The sequence below is a fragment of the Cherax quadricarinatus genome, chromosome 1, assembly GCF_038502225.1.
Source record: "Cherax quadricarinatus isolate ZL_2023a chromosome 1, ASM3850222v1, whole genome shotgun sequence".
Classification (NCBI taxonomy): Eukaryota; Metazoa; Arthropoda; class Malacostraca; order Decapoda; family Parastacidae; genus Cherax; species Cherax quadricarinatus.
In genome coordinates this window covers 5,454,176-5,481,682 of record NC_091292.1, presented here as the reverse complement: position 1 = coordinate 5,481,682, position 27,507 = coordinate 5,454,176, and the positions used below count along the sequence as shown (strand labels likewise).

At 43.8% G+C, this 27,507-nt stretch overlaps 3 protein-coding genes across 6 annotated transcripts in view; 2 read left to right on the top strand and 1 right to left on the bottom strand.

The window, feature by feature from the left end:
- Positions 1 to 10,005, bottom strand: part of Bet5 (blocked early in transport 5) — a 550,922-nt gene extending 540,917 nt beyond the window's left edge. Inside the window, exon 1 of the mRNA XM_070089977.1 lies at positions 9,982 to 10,005. The gene's annotated coding sequence lies outside the window, so the exon portion shown is untranslated. The remainder of the gene's footprint in view (positions 1 to 9,981) is intronic.
- Positions 1 to 27,507, top strand: part of LOC128690837 (uncharacterized) — a 480,921-nt gene that overhangs the window by 220,001 nt on the left and 233,413 nt on the right. The gene's annotated exons all lie outside the window — the stretch shown is intronic.
- Positions 1,408 to 27,507, top strand: LOC128686276 (uncharacterized). Its single transcript, XM_070089725.1, has 5 exons — positions 1,408 to 3,213; positions 12,998 to 13,049; positions 16,958 to 17,183; positions 18,548 to 18,664; positions 26,669 to 27,507. The coding sequence occupies exons 1-5, from the start codon at positions 1,686 to 1,688 to the stop codon at positions 27,032 to 27,034; spliced, it is 2,289 nt and encodes a 762-aa protein (XP_069945826.1). The 5' UTR covers positions 1,408 to 1,685; the 3' UTR covers positions 27,035 to 27,507.

Genomic DNA, 27,507 nt, shown 5'->3' with positions numbered 1-27,507 from the left:
ATACACTCTGCAACACTGGACTGCAAGGAGCGGCGGTCGCTTGATCACGTCGCATACTCGTACTGCATCTGCGAGCAATTACTCGCTGTAGCAGTAAACAAGATATTTGCCCCTTCTGAGAGGGCTGGGCCCCTCAAGGCTGAAAGGGGCTGAAAGAGGCTGAAGGGGGTTGATACCCCCTCCTGGAGAAAATTTCTCCACAGTTATCACAGTTCCCTGAGGTGACCGTGTGTGTTGCAGGGAGAGTTGTCACAGTTCCCTGAGGTGACCGTATGTGTTGCAGGGAGAGTTATCACAGTTCCCTGAGGTGACCGTGTGTGTTGCAGGGAGAGTTGTCACAGTTCCCTGAGGTAACCGTGTGTGTTGCAGGGAGAGTTGTCACAGTTCCCTGAGGTGACCGTGTGTGTTGCAGGGAGAGGTGTCACAGTTCCCTGAGGTGACCGTGTGTGTTGCAGGGAGAGTTGTCACAGTTCCCTGAGGTGACCGTGTGTGTTGCAGGGAGAGGTGTCACAGTTCCCTGAGGTGCCCGTGTGTGTTGTAGGGAGAGGTATCAGTTCCCTGAGGTGACCGTGTGTGTTGCAGGGAGAGGTGTCACAGTTCCCTGAGGTAACCGTGTGTGTTGCAGGGAGAGGTGTCACAGTTCCCTGAGGTGACCGTGTGTGTTGCAGGGAGAGTTGTCACAGTTCCCTGAGGTAACCGTGTGTGTTGCAGGGAGAGGTGTCACAGTTCCCTGAAGTGTGAGTGTGTGTTGCAGGGAGAGGTGTCAGAGTTCCCTGAGGTGACCGTGTGTCTGAGGGCTCGCCCGGTAGTACTCATGAGCTACGAGAGTCACATCTCCATCGCCACCTCTGACCAGGACAACGATGTTCTACACATGTGTAAGTTACTCTCTCCTTCCTCTAAATTCCTTCTTTCCTGCCTTCCTACTTTAAGACAGTGAAGTTTATTGAGGTAAAACACACAAGTTTAGATTTTTATAATTGTCTTACATAATAGCATGTGTAAATTACCTAGAATAGCTCAGTTCAGTTAAGTCAAACAAATGAATTTATTTATATTTAAGTTTAAAAATCTGTCTATCCTCTTTCGGGATTATTGTTATAAATAAAATACTAAAACTTATTAAATCCTCAAAAAAGGAGGATAAGAATCTATTGCCAGAGTATATATATGAACCTTGAACATCATAGCAGTTAGAAAAGGTTCAACAAGAATAAAAGATAATGTAGAATTTCACTTGGTTTACAAAAATGATTTCAGACTCCAAAACATGTCCCCTAGCCACCAAATTTCGACTTTTGCATAGATTTTCACAAAAGATCTAAGAAGGCTTCTCATGGAAGATTTTCTTCAGAAATAAAGGCGCATGTTACAGACAGTTAATTTACAGAATTATGCAAATATGAGTTTATACGTACAAGGAAATTTCTCACCAACGTGAAAATAAAAAAAATGTTATAGAGTAGCGTAAATATTCACAAAAAGAAGTTGAATAATCATCAAACGCAAAGAACATTAGAGTCGTAATTAGATTACTAGTGATAAAGAGGTAGAAATAATAAACAAAGTTCTGGGTAACAGATGAAGCCATGAAATTATTACAAAGATGGAGTCATGTGTGTTGAACAGACCGGCGAGGAGAGCACCATGGGTTCTACTACAATGGGGTTCGTCAGTACGGCTTCATGAACATGACCAATGCCATCGGGCTCCACTCCTGGAGTCACTACTGCCACAACTTCCATCACGGTGAGTACCGCGCCTACATCCATGGTAAACTGGCTGCCCGAGGTCCCTTCAGCGTACCCCACAAGGTACCGCTCCCGCTCAAGGGCATCATCACCATAGGACAAGAGCAGGATCTTTTGGCAGGAGGCTATGATACTGACCAAAGCTTCCGCGGTCACATGGCTCAGGTTAACATCTGGAACAGGTCTCTTACAGCGGAGGAGGTGGCGCAGCAGTCGTCGTGTACTAAAGCACCACTGGGAAATATCTTCTCCACTGATAGGGAGGACGTGGAACTACTCGGGAACGCCACTGTTGAGTTGGTGAAGCCTGAGTACTTCTGCCAGAAATCGGTTGAGTACGTGATCTTCCCTGAGGCACAGTACATGGCAGAGTCGCGCTGGACTTGTCGCAGAATAGGCTACGACGTGTACACCCCCAACAACAAAGACGAAAACAGAGCACTTCACAAAGAGTCGCTTCGTTTTGCTGAAAACTGCCTCTCGAATTACCATTTGTGGATTGGAGTGACTGACGAGGTACAGGAAGACGTCTGGAGAAAGTTTACCGACAACTCGATAGCTCAGACCCAGTTTGAGCTTAACGAACCCAACGGAGGAACTGGAGAAAACTGCATGTTGATGTTTCTGCCCAACGGACTATGGGTAGACACCTCTTGTGTTATCAAGTGGCCCGCCTGTGTTCCTTGCGAAGTGAATCGGACTTCACCGCTTCGTCTGAGAGGCTTTTGTTTTTCTGACGAAGCAGAGACTTACTACGAAGTACTCGGGTACAAAGGAGAGAAGCCTTACTTGCACGGTTACTATGGTTTCATGGTATACAAAACAGACACATACACTTGGGAGATGTTTGACACCACGACGGGGGAAGTCGTTGCCGTCTTAAAAGTGCCATCCAAAGACTCTTATCCGATTGGTCGTAACATTTGGATGCTCCAGAGGTCCATGTGCAACCAACTGATAGGAACCAAACTACAGCTAAGCTTCTCCATTTGTGATAACGACCAGTTTACCTGTGCCAACGGTGACTGTATTCCAAAGGAACGTCGGTGCAATGCCAAGGACGACTGCATTGACCTTTCTGACGAGGAGGACTGTCAACTGTTCATCCTGCCGAAGGGTTACCGTGCTGAGCGGCCACCAGACAATGAGCTCGAGGGTCAGGCTATCTTCCTGGAATCCACTGTGGACATCCTCCGCTTCATGGAGATTAGCGACATCCGTCGCATAATCAATGTGGAGTTCACAGTGGAGACAAGGTGGACTGACCCGAGGATCAAATACCAGAACCTGGGAGAGACTCTGGAGTGGAATAAACTTTCAGATGTGGATAGGAATAGAGTGTGGAAGCCCAGTCTCAATTTCCCCAACGTGTACGACGGTAACATCAAACTCCTGTCAGAGGATGTTTCCTTAGACAAGATCGGTGATCCACTCCCACCAGACTACAACAACGTCAGGATGGGTGAGTCAACTCATACATTCTTACTCTCACTTAACTATATTGTCTTCCTTATAATCCTAATGGTATATAGTGCCTGAAACTTGATGAAACAGACACATGTTCAACTCCTGAGTATCTTTATTTTGAAGACGTGTCGTCAATCAGTTGCTTTTCTATTCACTACAGTGCTTATTGGAGACAGAAAATGAGATAGTCATTCCCTGATCCTTGAAACTGGGAACAGTAGGTGTTATAATATTTGTGGCTTTCAACAACACTCCGCTTAGTAACAAACTCATTAAAACCAGTGATACTTTTCAAATTCAAATTCAAATTCAAATTCAAAGTTTATTCTCTATAAGGATTACAATGCTGAGTTTACAGAAATTTGGTTATTGTGTGGTTTACATGTAGTAAAATAGTGATTACAGAGTGTACCACTAGAACGCTTAGCATGGCTAGGCATTTCGGGCAGACTTAGTTTTATTCTTAATTGTAAAATATTACAAATTATGAGGTAAGTTGGTATTATGGCTAAGTGACTAAATACTAGTTTGTGAGTTTAGCAATGTGAGTGCTTTTGTTTTGGCACAGTACATAGTTTCAGTATTGGAGTATCACAGGATTCATTATTTTAAGATTGAGATTAATATTTCTGTTTATGGTCAAATGAGTCAGTGAGTGTAAGTGTGAACCACCAGGTGGTATTCGTGTAGTTAGTTGACAGGGTGTATCAGGGAGATAAGATGTTTTCTAATGGTAGTTTTGAAGGTGATGAATGTGTCTGCAGTTCTAGAGTTCTCAGGTAGGGTATTCCAGATTTTAGGGCCTTTGACATACATTGAAATTTTGTAAAGGTTTAGTCGGACACGGGAATGTCGTAGAGATGTTTATGTCTGGTGTTATGCCTGTGGGTTCTGTCACAACTATCAAGAAAGCGTTTTAGGTCAAGGTTGATATTAGAGTTTAAGGCCCTGTAGATGTAGATTGCACAGTAGTAAGTGTGGATGTACTGAACAGGGAGTAAGTTTAGGTCTATGAAGAGTGGGGGGGGGGTGTGTTGCCAGGGATGGGATTTAGTGATTATTCTTACTGCAGCTTTTTGTTGGGTTATTATTGGCTTTAGGTGTGTTGCTGCAGTTGATCCCCAAGCACAAATAGCATAGGTGAGGTATGGATAAATAAGTGAGTGGTATAGTGTGAGAAGGGCATTTTGCGGCATGTAGTATCGTATCTTGGAGAGGATCCCAACCGTTTTGGATACTTTTTTGGTTATATGCTGGATATGGGTGCTGAAATTCAGGTTGTTGTCAAGGTATAAGCCTAGGAATTTGCCCCCATTATTTCTGGTAATTAGAGTGTTGTCAATCTTAATGTTAATTTGTGCATCTCCTGCTCTGCTACCAAACATAATATAGTAGGTTTTGTCAGTGTTAAGCGTAAGTTTATTGGCTGTCATCCAAGTCGATATTTTGATCAGCTCCTCATTCACAGTGGTGTTGAGGGTGGCAAGATTAGGGTGAGAGATGACATAAGTCGTGTCGTCAGCAAAGAGAATGGGTTTCAGGTGTTGGGATACGTTTGGAAGGTCATTGATGTATATGAGGAAGAGCAGGGGACCAAGGACACTTCCCTGCGGAACTCCAGTATCAAGTGGCCGTGTTGCTGATGCTGTGTCTTTAATGGTGACATGCTGATACCTATTAGTAATGTAAGATTTGAAATAAGCAAGCGCATGGCCTCTTATACCGTAATGATCAAGTTTGTGGAGTAGGATGTCGTGGTCTAGTGTGTCAAAAGCTTTTCTTAGGTCAATAAAAATTCCTAGTGGATATTCCTTATTTTCCAATGCTGTGTAAAGCAGATCTAGCATTTTTATGATTGCATCATTAGTGCTTTTATTTTTCCTGAATCCAAATTGGCAGGGGTTGAGTATGTTTTGAGCCGTTATAAATGAATACAGTCTCCTGTGCACGAGTTTCACAAAGATTTTGGATAGCAATGGTAAGTTAGATATTGGCATATAGTTGTTTAAGTCTGTAGGGTCACCACCTTTATGTATTGGTGTAACCCTTGCCATCTTGAGTAGTTTCGGGAAGGTGCTAGTCTCAAGTGACTTGTTAAAGAGTAATGAAATAGCATGCAAAAGGATATGGGCCGCTCGCTTGTACAGTAATGGTGGGACATGAGACAGATTCCCCGAGTTATTTTTAAGTGACTTTATAATCTCGGTGACTTCCGTGGGCTCAGTTGGTGCAAGATAGAAGGAATTAGGGAAATTCCCATCTAGGTAGTCCCCGGCATGGGCATTGGTATGTGGGATTTTACTGGCGAGATTAGATCCTACCTGGAGTTTACCTGGAGAGAGTTTCGGGGGTCAACGCCCCCGCGGCCCGGTCTGTGACCAGGCCTCCTGGTGGATCAGCGCCTGATCAACCAGGCTGTTGCTGCTGGCTGCACGCAAACCAACGTACGAGCCACAGCCCGGCTGATCAGGAACTGACTTTAGGTGCTTGTCCAGTGCCAGCTTGAAGACTGCCAGGGGTCTGTTGGTAATCCCCCTTATGTGTGCTGGGAGGCAGTTGAACAGTCTCGGGCCCCTGACACTTATTGTATGGTCTCTTAACGTGCTAGTGACACCCCTGCTTTTCATTGGGGGGATGGTGCATCGTCTGCCAAGTCTTTTGCTTTCGTAGTGAGTGATTTTCGTGTGCAAGTTCGGTACTAGTCCCTCTAGGATTTTCCAGGTGTATATAATCATGTATCTCTCCCTCCTGCGTTCCAGGGAATACAGGTTTAGAAACCTCAAGCGCTCCCAGTAATTGAGGTGTTTTATCTCCGTTATGCGCGCCGTGAAAGTTCTCTGTACATTTTCTAGGTCGGCAATTTCACCTGCCTTGAAAGGTGCTGTTAGAGTGCAGTAATATTCCAGCCTAGATAGAACAAGTGACCTGAAGAGTGTCATCATGGGCTTGGCCTCCCTAGTTTTGAAGGTTCTCATTATCCATCCTGTCATTTTTCTAGCAGATGCGATTGATACAATGTTATGGTCCTTGAAGGTGAGATCCTCCGACATAATCACTCCCAGGTCTTTGACGTTGGTGTTTCGCTCTATTTCGTGGCCAGAATTTGTTTTGTACTCTGATGAAGATTTAATTTCCTCATGTTTACCATATCTGAGTAATTGAAATTTCTCATCGTTGAACTTCATATTGTTTTCTGCAGCCCACTGAAAGATTTGGTTGATGTCCGCCTGGAGCCTTGCAGTGTCTGCAATGGAAGACACTGTCATGCAGATTCGGGTGTCATCTGCAAAGGAAGACACGGTGCTGTGGCTGACATCCTTGTCTATGTCGGATATGAGGATGAGGAACAAGATGGGAGCTAGTACTGTGCCTTGTGGAACAGAGCTTTTCACCGTAGCTGCCTCGGACTTTACTCTGTTGACGACTACTCTCTGTGTTCTGTTAGTGAGGAAATTATAGATCCATCGACCGACTTTTCCTGTTATTCCTTTAGCGCGCATTTTGTGCGCTATTACGCCATGGTCACACTTGTCGAAGGCTTTTGCAAAGTCTGTATATATTACATCTGCATTCTTTTTGTCTTCTAGTGCATTTAGGACCTTGTCGTAGTGATCCAGTAGCTGAGACAGACAGGAGCGACATGTTCTAAACCCATGTTGCCCTGGGTTGTGTAACTGATGGGTTTCTAGATGGGTGGTGATCTTGCTTCTTAGGACCCTTTCAAAGATTTTTATGATATGGGATGTTAGTGCTATTGGTCTGTAGTTCTTTGCTGTTGCTTTACTGCCCCCTTTGTGGAGTGGGGCTATGTCTGTTGTTTTTAATAACTGAGGGACGACCCCCGTGTCCATGCTCCCTCTCCATAGGATGGAAAAGGCTCGTGATAGGGGCTTCTTGCAGTTCTTGATGAACACAGAGTTCCATGAGTCTGGCCCTGGGGCAGAGTGCATGGGCATGTCATTTATCGCCTGTTCGAAGTCATTTGGCGTCAGGATAACATCGGTTAGGCTTGTGTTAATCAAATTTTGTGGCTCTCTCATAAAAAATTCATTTTGATCTTCGACTCTCAGTCTGGTTAGCGGCTTGCTAAAAACTGAGTCATATTGGGACTTGAGTAGCTCACTCATTTCCTTGCTGTCATCTGTGTAGGACCCATCTTGTTTAAGTAGGGGCCCAATACTGGGCGTTGTTCTCGATTTTGATTTGGCATAGGAGAAGAAATACTTTGGGTTTCTTTCGATTTCATTTATAGCTTTTAGTTCTTCCCGCGATTCCTGACTCCTAAAGGATTCTTTTAGCTTAAGTTCGATGCTTGCTATTTCTCTGACCAGTGTCTCCCTGCGCATTTCAGATATATTGACCTCTTTTAGCCGCTCTGTTATTCTTTTCCGTCGCCTGTAAAGGGAGCGCCTGTCTCTTTCTATTTTACATCTACTCCTCCTTTTTCTTAGAGGAATAAGCCTTGTGCATACATCGAGTGCCACCGAGTTAATCTGTTCTAGGCATAAGTTTGGGTCTGTGTTGCTTAGTATATCTTCCCAGCTTATATCGGTTAGGACTTGGTTTACTTGGTCCCACTTTATGTTTTTGTTATTGAAGTTGAATTTGGTGAATGCTCCCTCGTGACTAGTCTCATTTTGTCGGTCTGGGGCTCCTCGCATACATGTCTGAACCTCAATTATGTTGTGATCTGAGTATATTGTTTTTGATATGGTGACATTTCTTATCAGATCATCATTGTTAGTGAATATGAGGTCTAGTGTATTCTCCAGTCTAGTAGGCTCTATTATTTGCTGGTTTAAATTGAATTTTGTGCAGAGATTTAAAAGCTCGTGTGAGTGTGAGTTTTCATCAGAGCTGCCTCCTGGTGTTATTACTGCAACAATATTATTTGCTATATTCCTCCATTTTAGGTGCCTTAAGTTGAAATCCCCCAGGAGCAAGATGTTGGGTGCAGGAGCTGGAAGATTTTCCAGACAGTGGTCAATTTTTAACAGCTGTTCCTGGAATTGCTGGGATGTTGCATCCGGAGGCTTGTAGACTACCACAATGACTAGGTTTTGGTTCTCGACCTTTACTGCTAAAACTTCCACTACGTCATTTGAGGCATTAAGCAGTTCTGTGCAAACAAGTGACTCTGCAATGTACAGGCCAACCCCCCCCCCCTTTTGCCTGTTCACTCTGTCACATCTGTATAGGTTGTAACCTGGGATCCATATTTCATTGTCCAAGTGATCCTTTATGTGGGTCTCAGTGAAAGCCGCGAACATTGCCTTTGCCTCTGCAAGCAGTCCACGGATGAAAGGTATTTTGTTGTTTGTTGCTGGCTTTAGACCCTGTATATTTGCAAAGAAGAATGTTATCGGACTGGTGGTATTGTTGGTACTGGGGGGGGGATTTTTTTCCGGCATTAGTATCTGTATCTGTTGGTTTGGAGTGGAGGCCATCGACTGTGGTTCCACTCCAGGAATGACTGGATTTGGTGTACGATTTCTGCCATTTCCTGCCAGTTTTTTTTCCTTCCTGGCACTAAAAAACCTCTCCCTCTTGAGTGGCTGTGGCTACCCAGGTTTTCCCATGGCCTGGATGTTTTGTATCTTTTTGTCCCCTTTAGATGGTATGCCTGGCAATTTAAGTTATAGCACAGTCTTTCCTGTACTGAAGAGGTACACATTTCAGGGTGAAAAAGCTTACAGGAAGGGAGTTTGCATTTTCCTGTTGTCATATGGGCATGGCATTTTCTAGGGTGGTCATAGTTGCACGTCCCATCTGTTTTTCCAGATTTCCCATGCCAGCAGATACCAAGTGCATAGTATGTGCACAGGCTTGGTTTCCGCTTGCCTTGGGTTTCTGTGACTGTATTCCCTGTTGGTGCATGTTTCCCTGTCTTACTTCTATCCTCCCTAGCACCAACAATGGAGCTCCCACCAGTTGTTTTTGGTAATTTATCCTCACTATTGCTATTGGAGTCCTCTTGTTTGCTATTTCCTGCGGTATTTCTAGTTTGCAATATTGGTTTTATCTTATCTTTGACTACACTTGTTTCCCTACTATGGCTCCTATCCCCTATGTGGTCATTTATATGTATTCCTTCCTGCGTATAATTCCCGACTACCTGGACAAAATCTCCAGCTTCATCATTACTGTCTCCCAGGACAGTATCTCCAGCTTCACCATTTCTGTCTCCCAGGACAGCACCTCCAGCTTCACCATTACTGTCTCCCAGGACAGCACCTCCAGCTTCACCATTACTGTCTCCCAGGACAGCACCTCCAGCTTTACTATTACTGTCTCCCAGGACATCACCTCCAGCCTTACAGTTTGTGACTACATGGCCAGTATCAAGGGCAGTACCATTCAGCCCAGACTTTTTATGTTCCCATCTGTTGTAGAAAGCTTCCAGGTTTTCTATGAAAGCAGCTTTGATGTTGTCCTCTTTTAATACCCTTGTGATTTTAGTCCACAGATTTTCCTCATTTGGGCATACCCAGAAACACTTCTCTGTTTTAATACTGCTTGTAGCTAGTTCTGGGATATCTGCACAAGGGGCGTGACACCAATTTCCACAAAAATGACAATTTATCCATGTGGAGGCCCGTTTGTTTGACTGACCACAGACTACACACAGCTTCATAATGATTTGAATGGTTGATTTACTGCAATTCTACTAGCAACCTCTTGAATATTATATTAATAACCTTAAATGAAGCTCTAGCTATTTGTATTTCTGTTTCTAACTCTTTTTGTATATTGGACAGCTTACCGTCACGTTCCTGATTTTTAATGTTTGTGTTTATAAGGGCGCCTACAACCCCATCCATTTACAGTCTGCTTTATTGTCCAACGAAACTGTTTGAAACCAGTCCCGGGTTCGGACCAGTCAAGGGTTCGGACCAGTCAAGGGTTCGGACCAGTCAAGGGTTTGGACCAGTCGATCTGCTCTGATCAGTGGGTCACTTATTTAAAACATACTGGTCGGTGATTTGAGCTAACACATGAAGGATCTACTGGAAATTATCTACCCGAGTAATATGTGATTTGACTGATACAAAAGTATAACTTGCGTGTTGAAGAGCCGGTGATATCTGGCAGCTCCTACAATGACGAACGGTCACCTCCTTGTTTATCAATCGCTGTATCTGGCTTTTCTTTTTTTTTTTTTTTTTTCTGTCTCCACCGCAATAAATGCTATATTATCACTATAGTTGACTGGTGCAAATTTTGGAGGAAGGACGCTTTTTCTGTAGTAATAATTGCTTCTCGTTGTGTATAATGCGACCGCTGGTAACTACAGGTTGTATCGCTGGTAACTACAGGTTATATGAAATTCACAGTAACGTCTCGTATTTCAAGAAAAGAAACTAATGAAAGTCACTCCACTCCACTAAGTACCATTATAATACTGGTTAGTTGCTACTACAACACTGTATTCTGCTATTCACTGGTATCACTAGATTATATGCGAGTACACTAGCAGGCCAGGAAGATTATTAAAAACAGCTGACCTGTGGTAAGTTTCTGGCGACTTCTGGCACCTTCCTCTATAGGCTTATCCCTTCATTTACAAATTCACCTGTTTTCAAATGACACTTTAGCCTTTATCATCAATATACTAGGGAGCCACTGTAGTATACACTATACACTATGTATACTCAATGATATCAGGGAGACTTTCTTTCCTCTGACATGAAAAGTTCAATTATTATTATTTTTTTCCACACGGGACATAGGCCTATGATTCCCCTCTGGCAGTAAACTCTGCTACGCAGTGCACACTAATTCTCCTTTTTTGACTCAGTATATAATGTTTTCCGCCCAAGATTGGTTCCAGGCGCTAGAGGGATGTATCGTATAGGATTGATGACACAAATTAAAGTTCTAGCACGTAAGAGCGACCGTGAAAACACGAGAAAACCGGGAGCACAACGAGGCACGCTGACACGCTGGCACGCTGAGTTATTGGGCAACCAAGCAGTTTGTTTGTGATCTGTTTTGTTTTTATAGGACAATGTTTGTTGTATAGTCTAAGTAATTTGTTAAGAAAAATGTCTGTCCAGTCATCAATACCATTGGCCTTGGAGAATTCTGTAGGCCAGTCAACAGTCTCTAGGTCAGCTGTGAACTTCCTTACTGAGGCCTTGTCATGGAGTCTAAATGAGACTTTGTTGTATTCAAGTGGTGGTTTACTAATGTTTGTCAGGAGGAAGGTAGGGTAGTGGTCTGTAGTGCTATCTGTGATTATCCCTGATTTAAGGGGGGCTAGTATATTGGTCCATATGCGGTCTATTATGGTTGCACTTGTCTCAGTGAGCCTGGTTGGTTTAGTTATTGTAGGTATGAGAAGTGTGTTGTTCATATTGTTGATGAAGTCAGTTACAGGCTGATCATCTAGTAAGCCAAGGTTGATGTTGAAGTCTCCAGCTAAGAGAAGGTGGTGCTTATTCATTTGTCTGTTTGTTATTAGTGACTTTAATTTCTCACTGAAATTTGGGATGTTTGTGTGAGGTATCCGGTAAATGGCACCGATTGTTATAGGCGTCTTAAGGTTTTTTACAGTAAAATTAGCAAAAATGTATTCCCCATATTCATCACTAAAGCAAGTGGTGCTAATACAAGATAATTGGTTAGAGTAATAGATTGCAATACCACCCCCAACTTGGTTTGGTCTGCAATTGTGAATTGCTGTGTATCCTGGTAGAGGGTAGATATCTATTGTGTCCTGCTTAACCCAGGTCTCAGTAAGAATAATGCAGGAGAAGGGTATCTTTAGTGATTCAAGGAGTGCTAGGAGGTCATCATAGTGTTTGCTTAAGGACCTGATGTTGTAGTTAAGTACTGATAGACTTTTAGCATTGTTTAGGATAGTGCTGGCTTGTGATGCTGTGTAATAAAGGCAGTTACTTTCCAATAGGTTTTGATTGGGTGTCAGATTATGGAGGTTTAGATCATGGTCAATGTGATCAATCATCTTCTAGGTTTAAATTATTGTTATTTATATCCTGAGTTATGTGTTGAGTTCTAGTACTGATATCTGTAGTGGTGGGAAGTTTGGACAAGTATATAGCTAGAGTATTTTGGTCATGTAGAGTATAGTCACTACTACACATAATGAAGTTGATGTTGTCTATGTGTTGTGCTGGAATGAACTAAAGTACAACTAGGTATAAACTAGTAATATAAAAATACAAATTAAAAATAGAACAGGACTCTCACTTGTAATTGCACTAAGGTCTAATAATGACTTTTGTGGAGTCTATGTTTTGAGCTAGAATGAGCTATAGTACAATAGTTTTAATCTAATAATATAAAAATACAAATTAAAAATAGCACTAGTCTCTCACTAGTAATTGCACTATGGTCTAATATAGTGAATTTGGTATTGACTATGTATTGAGCTAGAAAGAGCTATAGTACAACTGAATTTAATCTAATAATATAAAAATACAAATTAAAAATAGCACCCGTCTCTCACTAGTAATTGCACTATGGTCTAATATAGTGAATTTGGTATTGACTATGTATTGAGCTAGAAAGAGCTGTATTGGTATCTTTTATTTAGCGTTTTTATATATGTTCAGTTAGATCAAACTGAAGAAATAAATATAATTGCTCCTTTTAACATTGAACCCCAGTGTTCATTGTATTAATCAGTACCTATTTTGTTCATGGCGACGTGCCTACTACCCTAATAGCATTTAACTGGATATATTCTGTGCCAATACTTTGTGTCGACATTTATAACGTTTATTTCTCAACGATGCTATAACTATCCTCGACAGACACAGTATATGATGGGAAGTCTGCCATGCTGGTGCAGAGGCTACACTACAGGTAATATATGCTTTGTACATTGGTAATACTTCCTATTATCTTCTTGGTAATGCTTCCTGATATTATAGTGCTTGTTGACATTTCCTGTTATCCTCTTTTGGTAACACTTTTTTGTTATCCTCCCTTTTGGTAACACTGTTATCTTATTTCCTGGTAGCACTTTATGTTCTCTTGTTTTCATGTTATCTTATTTCTTGATAACACAAGCCTATCCGATGTTATCCTGACGCCAAATGACTTCGAACAGGCGATAAATGACATGCCCATGCACTCTGCCCCAGGGCCAGACTCATGGAACTCTGTGTTCATCAAGAACTGCAAGAAGCCCCTATCACGAGCCTTTTCCATCCTATGGAGAGGGAGCATGGACACGGGGGTCGTCCCTCAGTTACTAAAAACAACAGACATAGCCCCACTCCACAAAGGGGGCAGTAAAGCAACAGCAAAGAACTACAGACCAATAGCACTAACATCCCATATCATAAAAATCTTTGAAAGGGTCCTAAGAAGCAAGATCACCACCCATCTAGAAACCCATCAGTTACACAACCCAGGGCAACATGGGTTTAGAACAGGTCGCTCCTGTCTGTCTCAACTACTGGATCACTACGACAAGGTCCTAAATGCACTAGAAGACAAAAAGAATGCAGATGTAATATATACAGACTTTGCAAAAGCCTTCGACAAGTGTGACCATGGCGTAATAGCGCACAAAATGCGCGCTAAAGGAATAACAGGAAAAGTCGGTCGATGGATCTATAATTTCCTCACTAACAGAACACAGAGAGTAGTCGTCAACAGAGTAAAGTCTGAGGCAGCTACGGTGAAAAGCTCTGTTCCACAAGGCACAGTACTAGCTCCCATCTTGTTCCTCATCCTCATATCCGACATAGACAAGGATGTCAGCCACAGCACCGTGTCTTCCTTTGCAGATGACACCCGAATCTGCATGACAGTGTCTTCCATTGCAGACACTGCAAGGCTCCAGGCGGACATCAACCAAATCTTTCAGTGGGCTGCAGAAAACAATATTAAGTTCAACGATGAGAAATTTCAATTACTCAGATATGGTAAACATGAGGAAATTAAATCTTCATCAGAGTACAAAACAAATTCTGGCCACAAAATAGAGCGAAACACCAACGTCAAAGACCTGGGAGTGATTATGTCGGAGGATCTCACCTTCAAGGACCATAACATTGTATCAATCGCATCTGCTAGAAAAATGACAGGATGGATAATGAGAACCTTCAAAACTAGGGAGGCCAAGCCCATGATGACACTCTTCAGGTCACTTGTTCTATCTAGGCTGGAATATTGCTGCACTCTAACAGCACCTTTCAAGGCAGGTGAAATTGCCGACCTAGAAAATGTACAGAGAACTTTCACGGCGCGCATAACGGAGATAAAACACCTCAATTACTGGGAGCGCTTGAGGTTTCTAAACCTGTATTCCCTGGAACGCAGGAGCGAGAGATACATGATTATATACACCTGGAAAATCCTAGAGGGACTAGTACCGAACTTGCACACGAAAATCACTCACTACGAAAGCAAAAGACTTGGCAGACGATGCACCATCCCCCCAATGAAAAGCAGGGGTGTCACTAGCACGTTAAGAGACCATACAATAAGTGTCAGGGGCCGGAGACTGTTCAACTGCCTCCCAGCACACATAAGGGGGATTACCAACAGACCCCTGGCAGTCTTCAAGCTGGCACTGGACAAGCACCTAAAGTCAGTTCCTGATCAGCCGGGCTGTGGCTCGTACGTTGGTTTGCGTGCAGCCAGCAGCAACAGCCTGGTTGATCAGGCGCTGATCCACCAGGAGGCCTGGTCACAGACCGGGCCGCGGGGGCATTGACCCCCGAAACTCTCTCCAGGTAAACTCCAGGTAAACACTTCCTGGTATCCTATTTCTTGGTAACAATTCCCACCATCCAATTTCTTGTTAACATTTCATGCTATCTTATCCTCTCTTGGTAATACTTTAGGTTATCTTATTTCTTGGTAACACTTTCCGTTGTCACATTTCTTCGTAACACTTCCTGTTATCACATTTATCGGTAACTTTTCATGTTATCATCTCTAGATAACACTTCCTGGAGTTTACCTGGAGAGAGTTCCGGGGGTCAACGCCCCCGCGGCCTGGTCTGTGACCAGGCCTCCTGGTAAATCAGAGCCTGATCAACCAGGCTGTTACTGCTGGCTGCACGCAAACCAACGTACGAGCCACAGCCCGGCTGGTCAGGAACCGACTTTAGGTGCTTGTTCAGTGCCAGCTTGAAGACTGCCAGGGGTCTGTTGGTAATCCCCCTTATGTATGCTGGGAGGCAGTTGAACAGTCTCGGGCCCCTGACACTTATTGTATGGTCTCTTAACGTGCTAGTGACACCCCTGCTTTTCATTGGGAGGATGTTGCATCGTCTGCCAAGTCTTTTGCTTTCGTAGTGAGTGATTTTCGTGTGCAAGTTCGGTACTAGTCCCTCTAGGATTTTCCAGGTGTATATAATCATGTATCTCTCCCGCCTGCGTTCCAGGGAATACAGGTTCAGGAGCCTCAAGCGCTCCCAGTAATTTAGGTGTTTTATCTCGGTTATGCGTGCCGTGAAGGTTCTCTGTATATTTTCTAGGTCAGCAATTTCACCTGCCTTGAAAGGTGCTGTTAGTGTGCAGCAACATTCCAGCCTAGATAAAACAAGTGATCTGAAGAGTGTCATCATGGGCTTGGCATCCCTAGTTTTGAAGGTTCTCATTATCCATTCTGTCATTTTTCTAGCAGATGCGATTGATACAATGTTATGGTCCTTGAAGGTGAGATCCTCCGACATGATCACTCCCAGGTCTTTGACGTTGGTGTTTCGCTCTATTTTGTGGCCAGAATTTGTTTTATACTCTAATGAAGATTTAATTTCCTCGTGTTTACTATATCTGAGTAATTGCAATTTCTCATCGTTGAACTTCATATTGTTTTCTGCAGCCCACTGAAACATTTGATGTCCGCCTGGAGCCTTGCAGTGTCTGCAATGGAAGACACTGTCATGCAGATTCGGGTGTCATCTGCAAAGGAAGACACGGTGCTGTGGCTGACATCTTTGTCTATGTCAGATACGAGGATGAGGAACAAAATGGGAGCGAGTACTGTGCCTTGTGGAACAGAGCTTTTCACCGTAGCTGCCCCGGACTTTACTCTGTTGACTACTACTCTCTGTGTTCTGTTAGTGAGGAAATTATAGATCCATCGACCGACTTTTCCTGTTATTCCTTTAGCACGCATTTTGTGCGCTATTACGCCATGGTCACTGGGATATCGTAAAAAATCATCCCAAGTGAATCATGATGCAGAGTAATGATTTAAAAACAATGATGCACTTTAAGTGGACTCCGTATAGGGTCAGAACAAATAGATATGACAGTCTATTTCAAGTCAGTTGATCGAAATGTATAAGGTAGAACCGAGAGCTAGAATTCATCCCTCCTCACTCAAAATAAGTCACTATAGATATGTAAATTCACTCGATCTGGCCATCAGAGGAGCAAAACAAGAATATCATCTTGGTCCTTAACTGAAGAAGTGAGAAAATTGGCATGTTCAGCACATGAATTATTATTATTACTATTCAAGAGAAAGTGCTGAACTGGATGGGAGGGGGATTTAACAGGTTCAGTCCGAGGAAGAGGAGACTAGCTTCTCTTAAAATCAAGGCATCCACTTCGCATCGATGAGAACACAAACAACCAACTTGTGTAAATCTGACCCTAGTTCATTACCACTAACTTGCTTAGCTATCAAAACTTTGAGGCCTAGTCCCTGGACCTATTATGTGCTTGTGTAATCTGCTGACTGCCGCCTACGGGATAGGTATGGGGTACGTAATAGAGATATTAATTAAATTAATAATCCTCAGCGGTGTGTTCGCCTGCTCCTTCGACGTGTTCTACTACCCGTTCGACAACCAGGAGTGCGCTCTGGAACTAGAACTCACCGTCAGGAAGGAGTTGGTCAAGTTCGCCTCAGATATGGCTCGAGTGGTGTACCTGGAGGATCCCAAACTCCCAGCCTACCTCCTCACCAGGTTCTTCATCACCGTCATCGAGGCTGGCAACAACGAGACCCGCTACAGCACACTACAGGTGCATTTACACGCCGCAGTAATACTGCTATTCTTTCTACCCGTTTAATCCACACAATAAGTGCACTGCTGTTTACTACCTGTTTATTCCCGCTACGATTGCATATCAAAGTTGGCTTAAAACAACCAATTTTGTTACTAAATCAGATACAAAGCTAAGTTTTATAGTCTACTGGGGCCCCCACACTCTCGAATAATGGAGATAATAATAATATTTTATTTCAGCATGATACAGTATTTGTGCAAGAGAGAATGAATGACATTAGGTGTACATGCTGTAAGTCCCTGTATATGCAGAGCATTTCTGGTAAACTTAAGATTATGAGGCCAGTTACCTTTATTATCCCACTTAACCTCCTCCAACTCACCCTTTTTTCCATATTTCCATTACCCATCCTTCTTCCTTCCCCATCTAACCAAAGCTCTGGTCATACAAGTTCCAAGATTAAGAGGGCAATATCAATAAGGTGTACATTTAGGAGTTTACAATAAATACAAGATAACTGAATATCCTATTAGTACATTCTATGTGGCTTTAATAAGTGTAATAGAGAGAATTATAGGTTTGGAAGGGTTACAGAGTAAGTATATATTGTTTATAATGTTGTACGTATGTTCATGACATTGAAAATATTCATTTATATTTTTACATATTTAGTTGATGCTGGGATATGTTAGGGAGATAAGGCGCTTCTTATTAACATTTTTGTGAAGATGCTGGCTGAGTCAATTCCGAAGATTTCTGGCAGAGTTCCAGATTCTGGGCCCTTTTATGTACCTTAAACTCTTGAATAGATTTAGCCGGGCACGAGGAATGTCAGTTCTCCTGTATTTGAGATAGGCTATCTTGAGAGATAACTCCTAAGGGATAGTAATTTCAGTTATGCTGGAACAAATCCTTTGAAGCTCCCGGAGTTGATGAACTTTTGCTGGAATATTAGACGATATCCTCACTGTCCTACTGAAGTTTCCTAGGTCAAGCTGACATACTTCAATATTTTGCATGGCGCCCATCCTGTGTGGTGGAATGAGAAGGAAACATGGTTAACTTTGCTCTCACTGTGTAACTGGCATATGTAATAGGTAGTAGCACAAAGATGATGTCCAAAATTGTTGTTTAATAAAAAACTATTCACCAGGTATCGTAGGCCAGACAGTTTATTTACGTATTAATTTTAAGTGAAGCAAAAGTCGTGGGAGTCATTCACAGGTGTGGTGGAGGCTCGATCCTCCGGCCGCTAAGCAAACAAGCTGCCTACATGTTTGTAGACTACAGAACTCTATACCAGACGACTTTTAGCATGTAAATTCAGCCTTAAGGAAAAAAAACACTTTACATTAAAGCCAAACATTTATTTGTTGCAGGTGGAGTTTGAGTTGTCACGGCGATGGAAGATGATAGTGTTGACGGTGTACCTGCCCACTGCTATGTTGCAGCTGGTAGGCTACACAACACTCTTCGTCAATGTTGCTCTCATGGACGTAAGACAACCAGAGAACTTTGTCTTAAACTTGTCCGGCTATATGTATCACATGCATATTAAAAAACCTGACTGTTGGCTCATTATATTATGGTTCTTGGTAACAAGCTCTGTTCGTGAAGTTCTTTTATCAACGTGATTATTATTATTATTATTATCAAAAAGAAGCGCTAAGCCACAAGGGCTATACAGCGCTGCAGGGCAGGAAGGAAGCGAGGGCATCAGGTGGCAAAAGGGAGGTGGATGAGTAATAGGTTACGGATAACAGCGGGGCAGTGGATGGTGAAAGGGTAAAGGGCAGCAAGAGACTGAGCTAGAAAGGGCTGAGGGGAGTGCGTAAGGTATCATCATCAGAGTTTGTGGAGTAAATCAGTCGTTGTCAAGAAGTCAATGAGAGAGTCAGGATTAAAGGAGGGTCCATCAGCAAGAAGGGAAGGTAAAGAGAGAGTAGTAGAACGAAGACGGCGTTGGAGATAAATTCTGCGTGCTCGTTGATAGAGAGGGCAGTCTAACAGAATGTGGCTAATCGATACTGGAACTTGACACTGCTCACAGAGAGGTACAGGGTGCCTCTCCATGAGATACCTGTGAGTAAGACGAGTGTGGCCAATGCGAAGACGGGAGAGAGTGGTCTCCCAACCACGGCACTGATGACAAGAAGACGGCCAGTAACCCATGCTCGGTTTAATAGAATGAAGTTTGTTACCAAGCAGAGTTGACCAACGTTGTTGCCAACGAGCGTGAAGGTGGGCAGCTATTGTAGCAAAATAGTCCAGAAATGGAACACCTCTATAGGAAATTGGTAGGTCATGTACTGCTGACCGTGCAGCAGTGTCTGCCTGTTCATTGCCCTGTACGTCAACATGACCAGGGACCCAACAAAAAATAATATCTTTATGCTTCGTAAAGATACGGCGTAGCCAAAGTTGGATACGGAGAACTAGGGGGTGAGATGTATCAAATTTTCGTATAGCCTGTAGAGCACTAAGGGAGTCTGAGACTACCACAAATGATGACACAGGCATAGATGCGATACGAATAAGTGCTGCAAGAATGGCATACAGTTCAGCAGTAAAAATGCTAGCCGAAGATAGTAAATGCCCCCTCACGACGCTGTCCGGAAACACTGCTGCGAATCCGACGCCGTCTGAAGACTTAGAGCCATCTGTGTACACAGTGGTGGCATGAGAATGGGAGTGGAAGTGATCAAGAAAAAGAGAGCGGGAAGCTACCGTAGGCAGTTGAGCTTTCGAGCAAGGGAGTGAGAAAGAACAGACCCGAACAGCTGGAACTTCCCAGGGGGGTAGGGAAAAGTGAGATGCTACATGAACATATAAAGGTGGTAACTGAAGGGAAGACAAGAGTGAATGTAGGCGAAGAGAAAAGGGACGGAGCAAACAGGGGCGGCGAACGAATAAAGAATGTCTACTAATATCGGTGACCATTCTATAAATGGAAGGATTGTGTAGATCGTGAGAGCGTACATAGTAGAGAAGGCAATGGGCATCACGGCGATCAGACAAGGATGGAACATTCGCTTCTGCATAGAGGCTCTCAACAGGGGAAGAGCGAAAAGCATCAAGGCATAAACGTAATCCTTGGTGATGGATAGAGTTAAGGCTAGAGGGAGTAGCAGGAGAGGCCGCGGAATAAATCTGGTCACCATAATCGAGTTTTGATAAAACGAGGGCTGAATGTAGGCGAAGCAGAGTTCGACGATCAGCTCCCCAGGAAAGATGAGCAAGGGTTTTAAGAAGGTTTAGCCGGCTGTGACAAGTTGCCTTCAGAGAGGTAATGTGAGGTTTTCAGGATAACCTACGGTCAAAGAGAAGGCCTAGAAACCTGACTGTATCACGTTCGGGGATACGGGAGCCATAGAGATACAAAGGATGATCGGAGATAACAGAGCGTCTAGTGAAAGTAATTTGGTGAGTTTTGGTACTTGAAAATTTAAACCCATGCGTGGTGGCCCAAGTGGAAACACGGTCGACTGCATGCTGGAGAGAAACTGCAATAAGATGACAGTCAGCGCCTGCACAAGCAATAGCGAAGTCATCAACATAAAGTGATGACCAAATATTGGGTGGAAGAACAGAGGCCAAATCATTTATAGCAAGGAGAAAAAGTGTTGTGCTAAGAACACATCCCTGAGGGACACCTTCAGCTTGGACGAAGTCTGGGGAAAGAACATTATTGACTCGAACACGGAAATGTCTGTCAGTTAAAAAGTTCTTAAGGAAGGATGGTAGATTGCCTCGGAGGCCTACGGAATGGGCCTGGGCCAAAATATTATACCTCCAAGTTGTGTCATATGCCTTCTCAAGGTCAAAAAATATGGCAATAACTGAGTGATTATTTGCAAAGGCATTACGAACATACGTATCCAAGCGTAGTAAGGGGTCTATGGTAGAACGACCCTTACGAAAGCCATATTGACTAGCGGAAAGACTGTTGTGTGTCTCTAAATACCACATTAAACAGCGATTTACCAGACGTTCCATCACTTTGCAAACTGCACTAGTAAGAGCGATGGGACGATAGTGGGAGGCATCATGTCCTGTAGTACCCGGTTTGCGGAAAGGGAGAACAATGGCAGATTTCCACAGCTGGGGTAGAACTCCTTGTGCCCAAATAAGATTGAAGAGGTGTAAGAGGACTACAAGGGCTGACCGATGTAAATATTGCAACATACGAATACGAATGTCGTCAGGCCCAGCTGCCGATGATCGGCAAGCTGAGAGCATTGCCTCTAGTTCTTGAAGTGTAAAAGGCACATTATACTGTTCTTCTCTGAGAGAAGAAAAGTCCAAGGGTACTAACTCTCTGGCAGACTTTGAGGAAAGAAACGAGGGGCATAGATGGAGCCCTCGGGAAATACGGAACAGATGTGTGCCAAGTTCAATGGCAACGTCGAGAGGGTTTGCTACATCAACACCAGCGACCCATAGAACAGGAGCCGGGTCAGGAGAGTATTTACCACTCAATTTCCTCACTTTTTTCCAGACTGCACTCATAGAAGAAGCAGAGGTGATGGTGGAAACATAGTCTCGCCAACAAGTGCATTTAGCTTCACAGATGACACGGCGAGTGATCGCACGCTTCTGCTTAAAATCAAGAAGTCTCTCAGCGGTTCTATTGTACCAGTACCTGCCCCATGCAGCGCGTTTCAAACGTACTGCACGAGCACAAGCAGCAGACCACCAAGGCACGCACTTCTGAGAATGTCTGCCTGAGGTTTGGGGTATAGAATGAGAAGCTGCAGTATAAACTGACGTCGAGAAGATGTGTAGGAGCTCATCAATGGAGGATGAAGAAGGAACCTCACTAAAAGCAGTGAGGTGTGAGTAAAGATCCCAATTTGCCCGATCAAATTGCCAGCGAGGGCTACGGAAAGGTGGTGAATAGGAAGGAGAAGTAAGAATGATTGGAAAATGATCGCTGTCATGTAAGTCCGGTAGAACAGACCAGGTGAAGTCTAGTGCAGTGGAGGAAGAGCAGACTAATAGATCGATGCAAGAGAGAGTATGAGTACGAGGATCAAAATGGGTGGGAGTACCCGTATTTAAAACATGGAGGGAGTGAGAAGCGAGAAAAGCCTCCAACTGGATGCCACGTGAGTTACATTGAGACCCCCCCAGAGGAAATGGTGGGCATTAAAATCACCAAGTAACAGAAGTGGTGGTGGTAAGGATGAAACAAGAAAGGCAAAGTCTGGGATAGAAAATGCTCGAGAAGGAGAGAGATATAAAGAACATATTGTAAACCACTTATTCAAGTGGATACAGGCTGCAGTGTAATGCAGCGAGGTATGGACGAATAGTTGACAGTACGGAATATCATTGTGTAGAAGAAGGGCACTTTCATTAAAGGTTCCATCTGAGAAAGGATCCGAAGAATACAATAAATTATAGCCTGAGATAGGTTGGAAAACAGCCGAGTGTAATTTTGGTTCTTGTAAGCAAGCACCAACAGGGGAAAACCTGGAAAGCAACATCTGAAGCTCACCCTGATTACCCCTGAGGCCGCGGATATTCCACTGTAAATAGGCCATGATTGGCGATGAAGAAAATACCAGGAATCTGTAGGTAAAGGCACCTACGGACTAGAGGGGTTAGAAAAGTCAACGTGTGGTGGCATTGGAAGACGTTCAAGTAGCGAAGGAACGGAGCGTTGCGAAGAATGGGATTGCAAACATGGAGGAGAGGGAAGAGAAGGAACAGGAAGTGAATCAGTGTCCATTGAAGGTTTAGTCTCTGCAGTATATTCTGAAATGGCTTCAAGTGTTTCTGAATTCAAAGATGTATGGGAGACCATATTGGAGATAGAAGGATGAGGGTGAGTAAAGATTGGGACAGTAATGGACTGTACCAAAGTAGAGGGGGAGGGAAGAGTGTAAGGGACTGGAGATGAAGTGTGGGGGGGGACAGAAGAGGCAGAAACCTGGGAGGTGGCAGAAGAGGGAGAAACTTGGGAGGGGACGGGGGTGGATGACTAAATTAATACATAGCATTAGAAATCTTCCTTATGAAGAAAGATTGAAGACTCTTAAGTTACATTCACTTGTTAGACGAAGAATGAGGGGAGACCTGATCGAAGTGTATAAGTGGAAGATATGTATTAATAAAGGGGATATTAACAAGGTCTTGAGGATATCTCTCCAAGAGAGAACCGCAGTAATGGATTTAAATTAGATAAGTTTAGATTTAGAAAGGACATAGGAAAGTATTGGTTTGGAAATAGGGTAGTTGATGAGTGGAACAGTCTACCTAGTTGGGTTATTGAGGCTAGGACTTTGGGTAGTTTCAAATTTAGGTTGGATAAGTACATGAGTGGGAGGGGTTGGATTTGAGTGGGACTTGCACATCGAAGCTTGTTTCTTGGGTGGCATTGAAAATTGGGTTAGTCAAATGTTGTTAGTGGGATGAATTGTAAAGGACCTGCCTAGTATGGGCCAACAGGCCTGCTGCAGTGTTCCTCCTTTCTTATGTTCTTATGAAGGCATAGTACGAGGAGGAGGGTGAATCTCCACACTTGTAATAGAGCCAGAGAGAGGGGAAGAACTAGGTACAGAGACTGGAAAGGTAAAGTGTGGAGGTGGAAGAAGGGAAGGAAGGGGCAAAGAAGATTTGAGCAATGTGGATTTGTTGGACTTCTGAGAAGTAGAGGGGCGATTGGTATTAGGTGTCGTACGAGGTCTTGTCGATACTGGGGCTTGTGAGGAAGGACGCGAAGATGTGAGAACAGACTGAGTTGTAGTCGGGACGTCAGAGCCAAGGACAGCAAAAGGATTAGATGCCAGAGTGGCTATGGGAGGGGTAACAACAGAGGAGGCTGCAGAAGATGGGACCCCAAAAGTGGGGGGATGTTTTGAAACACGAGAATAAGAAACACAGGGTAGTCTCCCTTGGAGGCAGAGATGAGTAACTGCCATAGCATGAGGGAGACCTTCTGCCTCTTTGAGGCAACGGATTTCACGTTCATTTAAGTAGACCTGGCAATGGCGGGAGTACGAAGGGTGAGCTTCATTACAATTAAGGCAAGATGGAGGTTGACTGCAAGATGTATTAGAATGGTCGTCGGCACCACAGACTGGGCATTCGGCCATAGATCTGCAATATTTCGCTGGGTGACCAAAACGCCAGCAATTTCTACATTGTTGCGGTGTAGGTATCACCTTTCGAACTTGTAACCGATGTCCCGCGACATATACAGAGGACGAGAGTTCTCGGCTGTCAAAAGTTAAACGAGCCACATTGCAAGGATAAAGTCTCCGCCCCCGGGCAGGAAGGACATAAGTGTCTACTTTAAGGATTGGGAGATCCTGGAGTTCCAGCTGTTCAAGAATGTCATTGCCACATGACTGGAAATTCTGTTGGACTATGGTATGGGGCAGATGACAGTACCACTACAAGAATTGAGAGAAAGATGTTTTTCAATAGTGACAGGAATAGTATCGATATTCGAAAGGAGAGAAAGATCATGAGCTTGGGTAGCATTCTGGACAGTGACGATGCGCATACCGCTCTTGAGAGTATGAAATGAAATATCTCTACCAACATGACGCAGGAGCGCTTTGCCAATACTATGGTCAGAAAGGTAGGCAGAAGAAGAAGTCGGTCTTAAAGTAAAGAATTTAGTCCATTGTGTGGTCCGAAACTGAGCGTGGAGAGGGAGTGCTTGATGTGTCGGTCTTTTCCGAGTAGAATGGGAAGGTAACGAAGGAGCATCATCAGGAGATTGACGTTGGCGTTTAGGAGTAGGACCGGAGTTGGTCCGGCGTGAAATGGACGGGCGATTCGAAAATTGCCGTACTGTAGAGGGAGAAGCCGGAAGCATAGTCAAAGGAGAGCAGAGTTCAGACAAATCGAAGGAGTTAGTCGAAGCCCTGGTACCTGAAGCGGGTGAGGAAACAGCACCAGCAAGAGGTACAGGGGCATCAGGAGTGTCCGAAGAGTGGTCTAAACACAAGGCAGGGTCAGAATGGGGTGCGGTATCAAGAAGGGGCCCGGGGTTAGTGGGTTCATAGATTGGGTTCTCCATGGTTAGGTTACTCCTTTGCTTTTTGTTTTTAAGAAAAAAAAAGAAAGAAGAAAAGAAAATAAAAATAAAAAAAGAATAAAAAAAGGGGGGAGCGGGGAGGAATAGTTCCCAGGAGGAATGAAAGGGCCGGAAATCTCCCTCCGCGCCCAAGAGGACCTCAGCACCTGGAGTTTACCTGGAGTTTACCTGGAGAGAGTTCCGGGGGTCAATGCCCCCGCGGCCCGGTCTGTGACCAGGCCTCCTAGCGCAGATGCAGCATGGAACCCGTGCCATACCCTACCCTTCATGCCAGTAAACCAGCAATCCGGGATAGCAACCTCACATCTGCCGAGCTACCTCAGTGGACAAAAGAGAGGGCAGCCGGATATCCGCCACAAAGCATACCTCCTTCGGCCACCACCCCCGGAATCCGAAAGGTGGCTTCCAGAGATACACCTGTCGCCCAAAAGACACCCAAAGCTACTCCGGGATACCGGAGAGGGATCGGAACATCCCCAGGCGATCCAGATTCCACGGCAAACTATGCCACTGCCAAGAACCTCAACGGAATGGGATGAACCCCGGTGTCCTTTCCCCTACCTAGGAACTAGCGCGCATGTGGGAGAAATCCCAAAGACCAAAAAGAGGAAGGGCAAAAGGGAGGGGTGGGGAGGAGGAGGAGGAATGGAAAAAGGGGAGGATGGGATAGGGGAGGGGAGAATGGGGGGTAATTAGGTTCGGTCTGAGGAAGAAGACCGACAGGTCTAATTCCTCAGACCAAGAGCCTCTTCACCACGCCAAGGAGCCCCCCTTGAAGAGGTTTATCAACGTGAGTTCTGGTAGGAATTTAATATATTATTTAAGTCTTTGCATGTTGTATGTTTCATTGTTCAGTGTAGAGCTTTTGATTCAAGTGAAAGTGTCTGATTTCGACTCATTTGTTCATTTAGCAGCAAACAGGTATTAGTGGACTGTTGTGGGTCTCAACCTAGAGACAGTGGAAGAGAACCAACCTAATGAAATAAGCTACACTACACACTGGTATAAACCTTGGTAATAAATACCGACAAGTTGGTTTAGAAAGACACGTAAGCAAACACTATAACATATTTATTAGAAAACGTTTCGGTCCTGGGACCTTGATCACTTCTGAAGTGATCAAGGTCCCAGGACCGAAACGTTTTCTAATAAATATGTTATAGTGTTTGCTTACGTGTCTTTCTAAACCACACTACACACTACTTAGTTGCTTTATCTTAGGTTAATATTCCAAAGGGGTTAGCCCTAAGGACCCCTCACGGAAGGTTCCTTGATGTTGGTGAGGGGCTCTTGATTTAGGGAATTGGACCTCTGCTCCAGTTCCCCGAATTAAGCCTGAATGCCTTCCACATCCCCCCCTGGCGCTGTATAATCCTACGGGTTTAGCGCTTCCCTCTAGATAATAATAATAATAATAATTAACTCTAGGGATGATTTCATCTTGTAGGTGCGGATGGCTGTAAGTTTGACAACGTTGCTGGTACTATACACACTGTTCAGCAACACTTCTGATGCTCTCCCTACCACCGCCTACGTTAAGCTCATCGACGTGTGGTTCTTCTTCTGTATCTTTCTTCTCTTCTTCGTCATCGTGTTACACACGGTGGTGGAACACCAGGTCAACATGTCAGAAAACAAAATGCTCACTCAGGTGCTGCCCTTCGACCCTAGGAGAACCGTGGAGAAAAGTTTTAGACCCACATCACCTGAGGCTGAGAAATTACTCTGGTGGTCCAGATATGTGGTGGTCCCTGGTATTATCTTTCTCTTCAATATCATCTACTGGGGTCTTGTCTTCAGCAAGTCCTTTTAAGATATTTGGCCATCTCTCAAATTAAAGCTACTTACATAAAACGAGTTATTATATTCTCAAATAAAATCTTCCCATCTTTTCCTCTTTTTAATGTTAACAAGCGTTACTGAATTGTGTAACTTATGGTACTGTACCCAGGACATGGAGGAATATTCATGCCACATCTATGGCCGCACTTGTACTGTATTAATTACCAGTAATGTTATAAACTAACCGTAATCACAGTAATTGGGGCACTGGAAAGTTTTCCAAACTGCTTAGTAAGCTTTAAAGCTACATAAGTGTAGCATATCCCAACACTGAGATTTGATTAAGTTACTCAAATGCATATTTTTGGGAGTATCTGTCTTTGCTTATTTATCCACTTATAGTACATATATATAAAAGAACATCTGTCTTAGCTTCTCTAAATGTGGCACTTTTCTCACTGTAGTTATTTGTATTATTTTATAGTGAAAACTAAGCGTTAAACC

Coding starts and splice junctions, on each gene's coding strand:
- LOC128686276 (XM_070089725.1), top strand. CDS start 1,686: ATGAACATGACCAATGCCATCGGGCTCCACTCCTGGAGTCACTACTGC. Junction 17,184..18,547: donor CCCGCTACAGCACACTACAG/GTGCATTTACAC, acceptor TATTTGTTGCAG/GTGGAGTTTGAGTTGTCACG. Junction 18,665..26,668: donor TCAATGTTGCTCTCATGGAC/GTAAGACAACCA, acceptor TTCATCTTGTAG/GTGCGGATGGCTGTAAGTTT.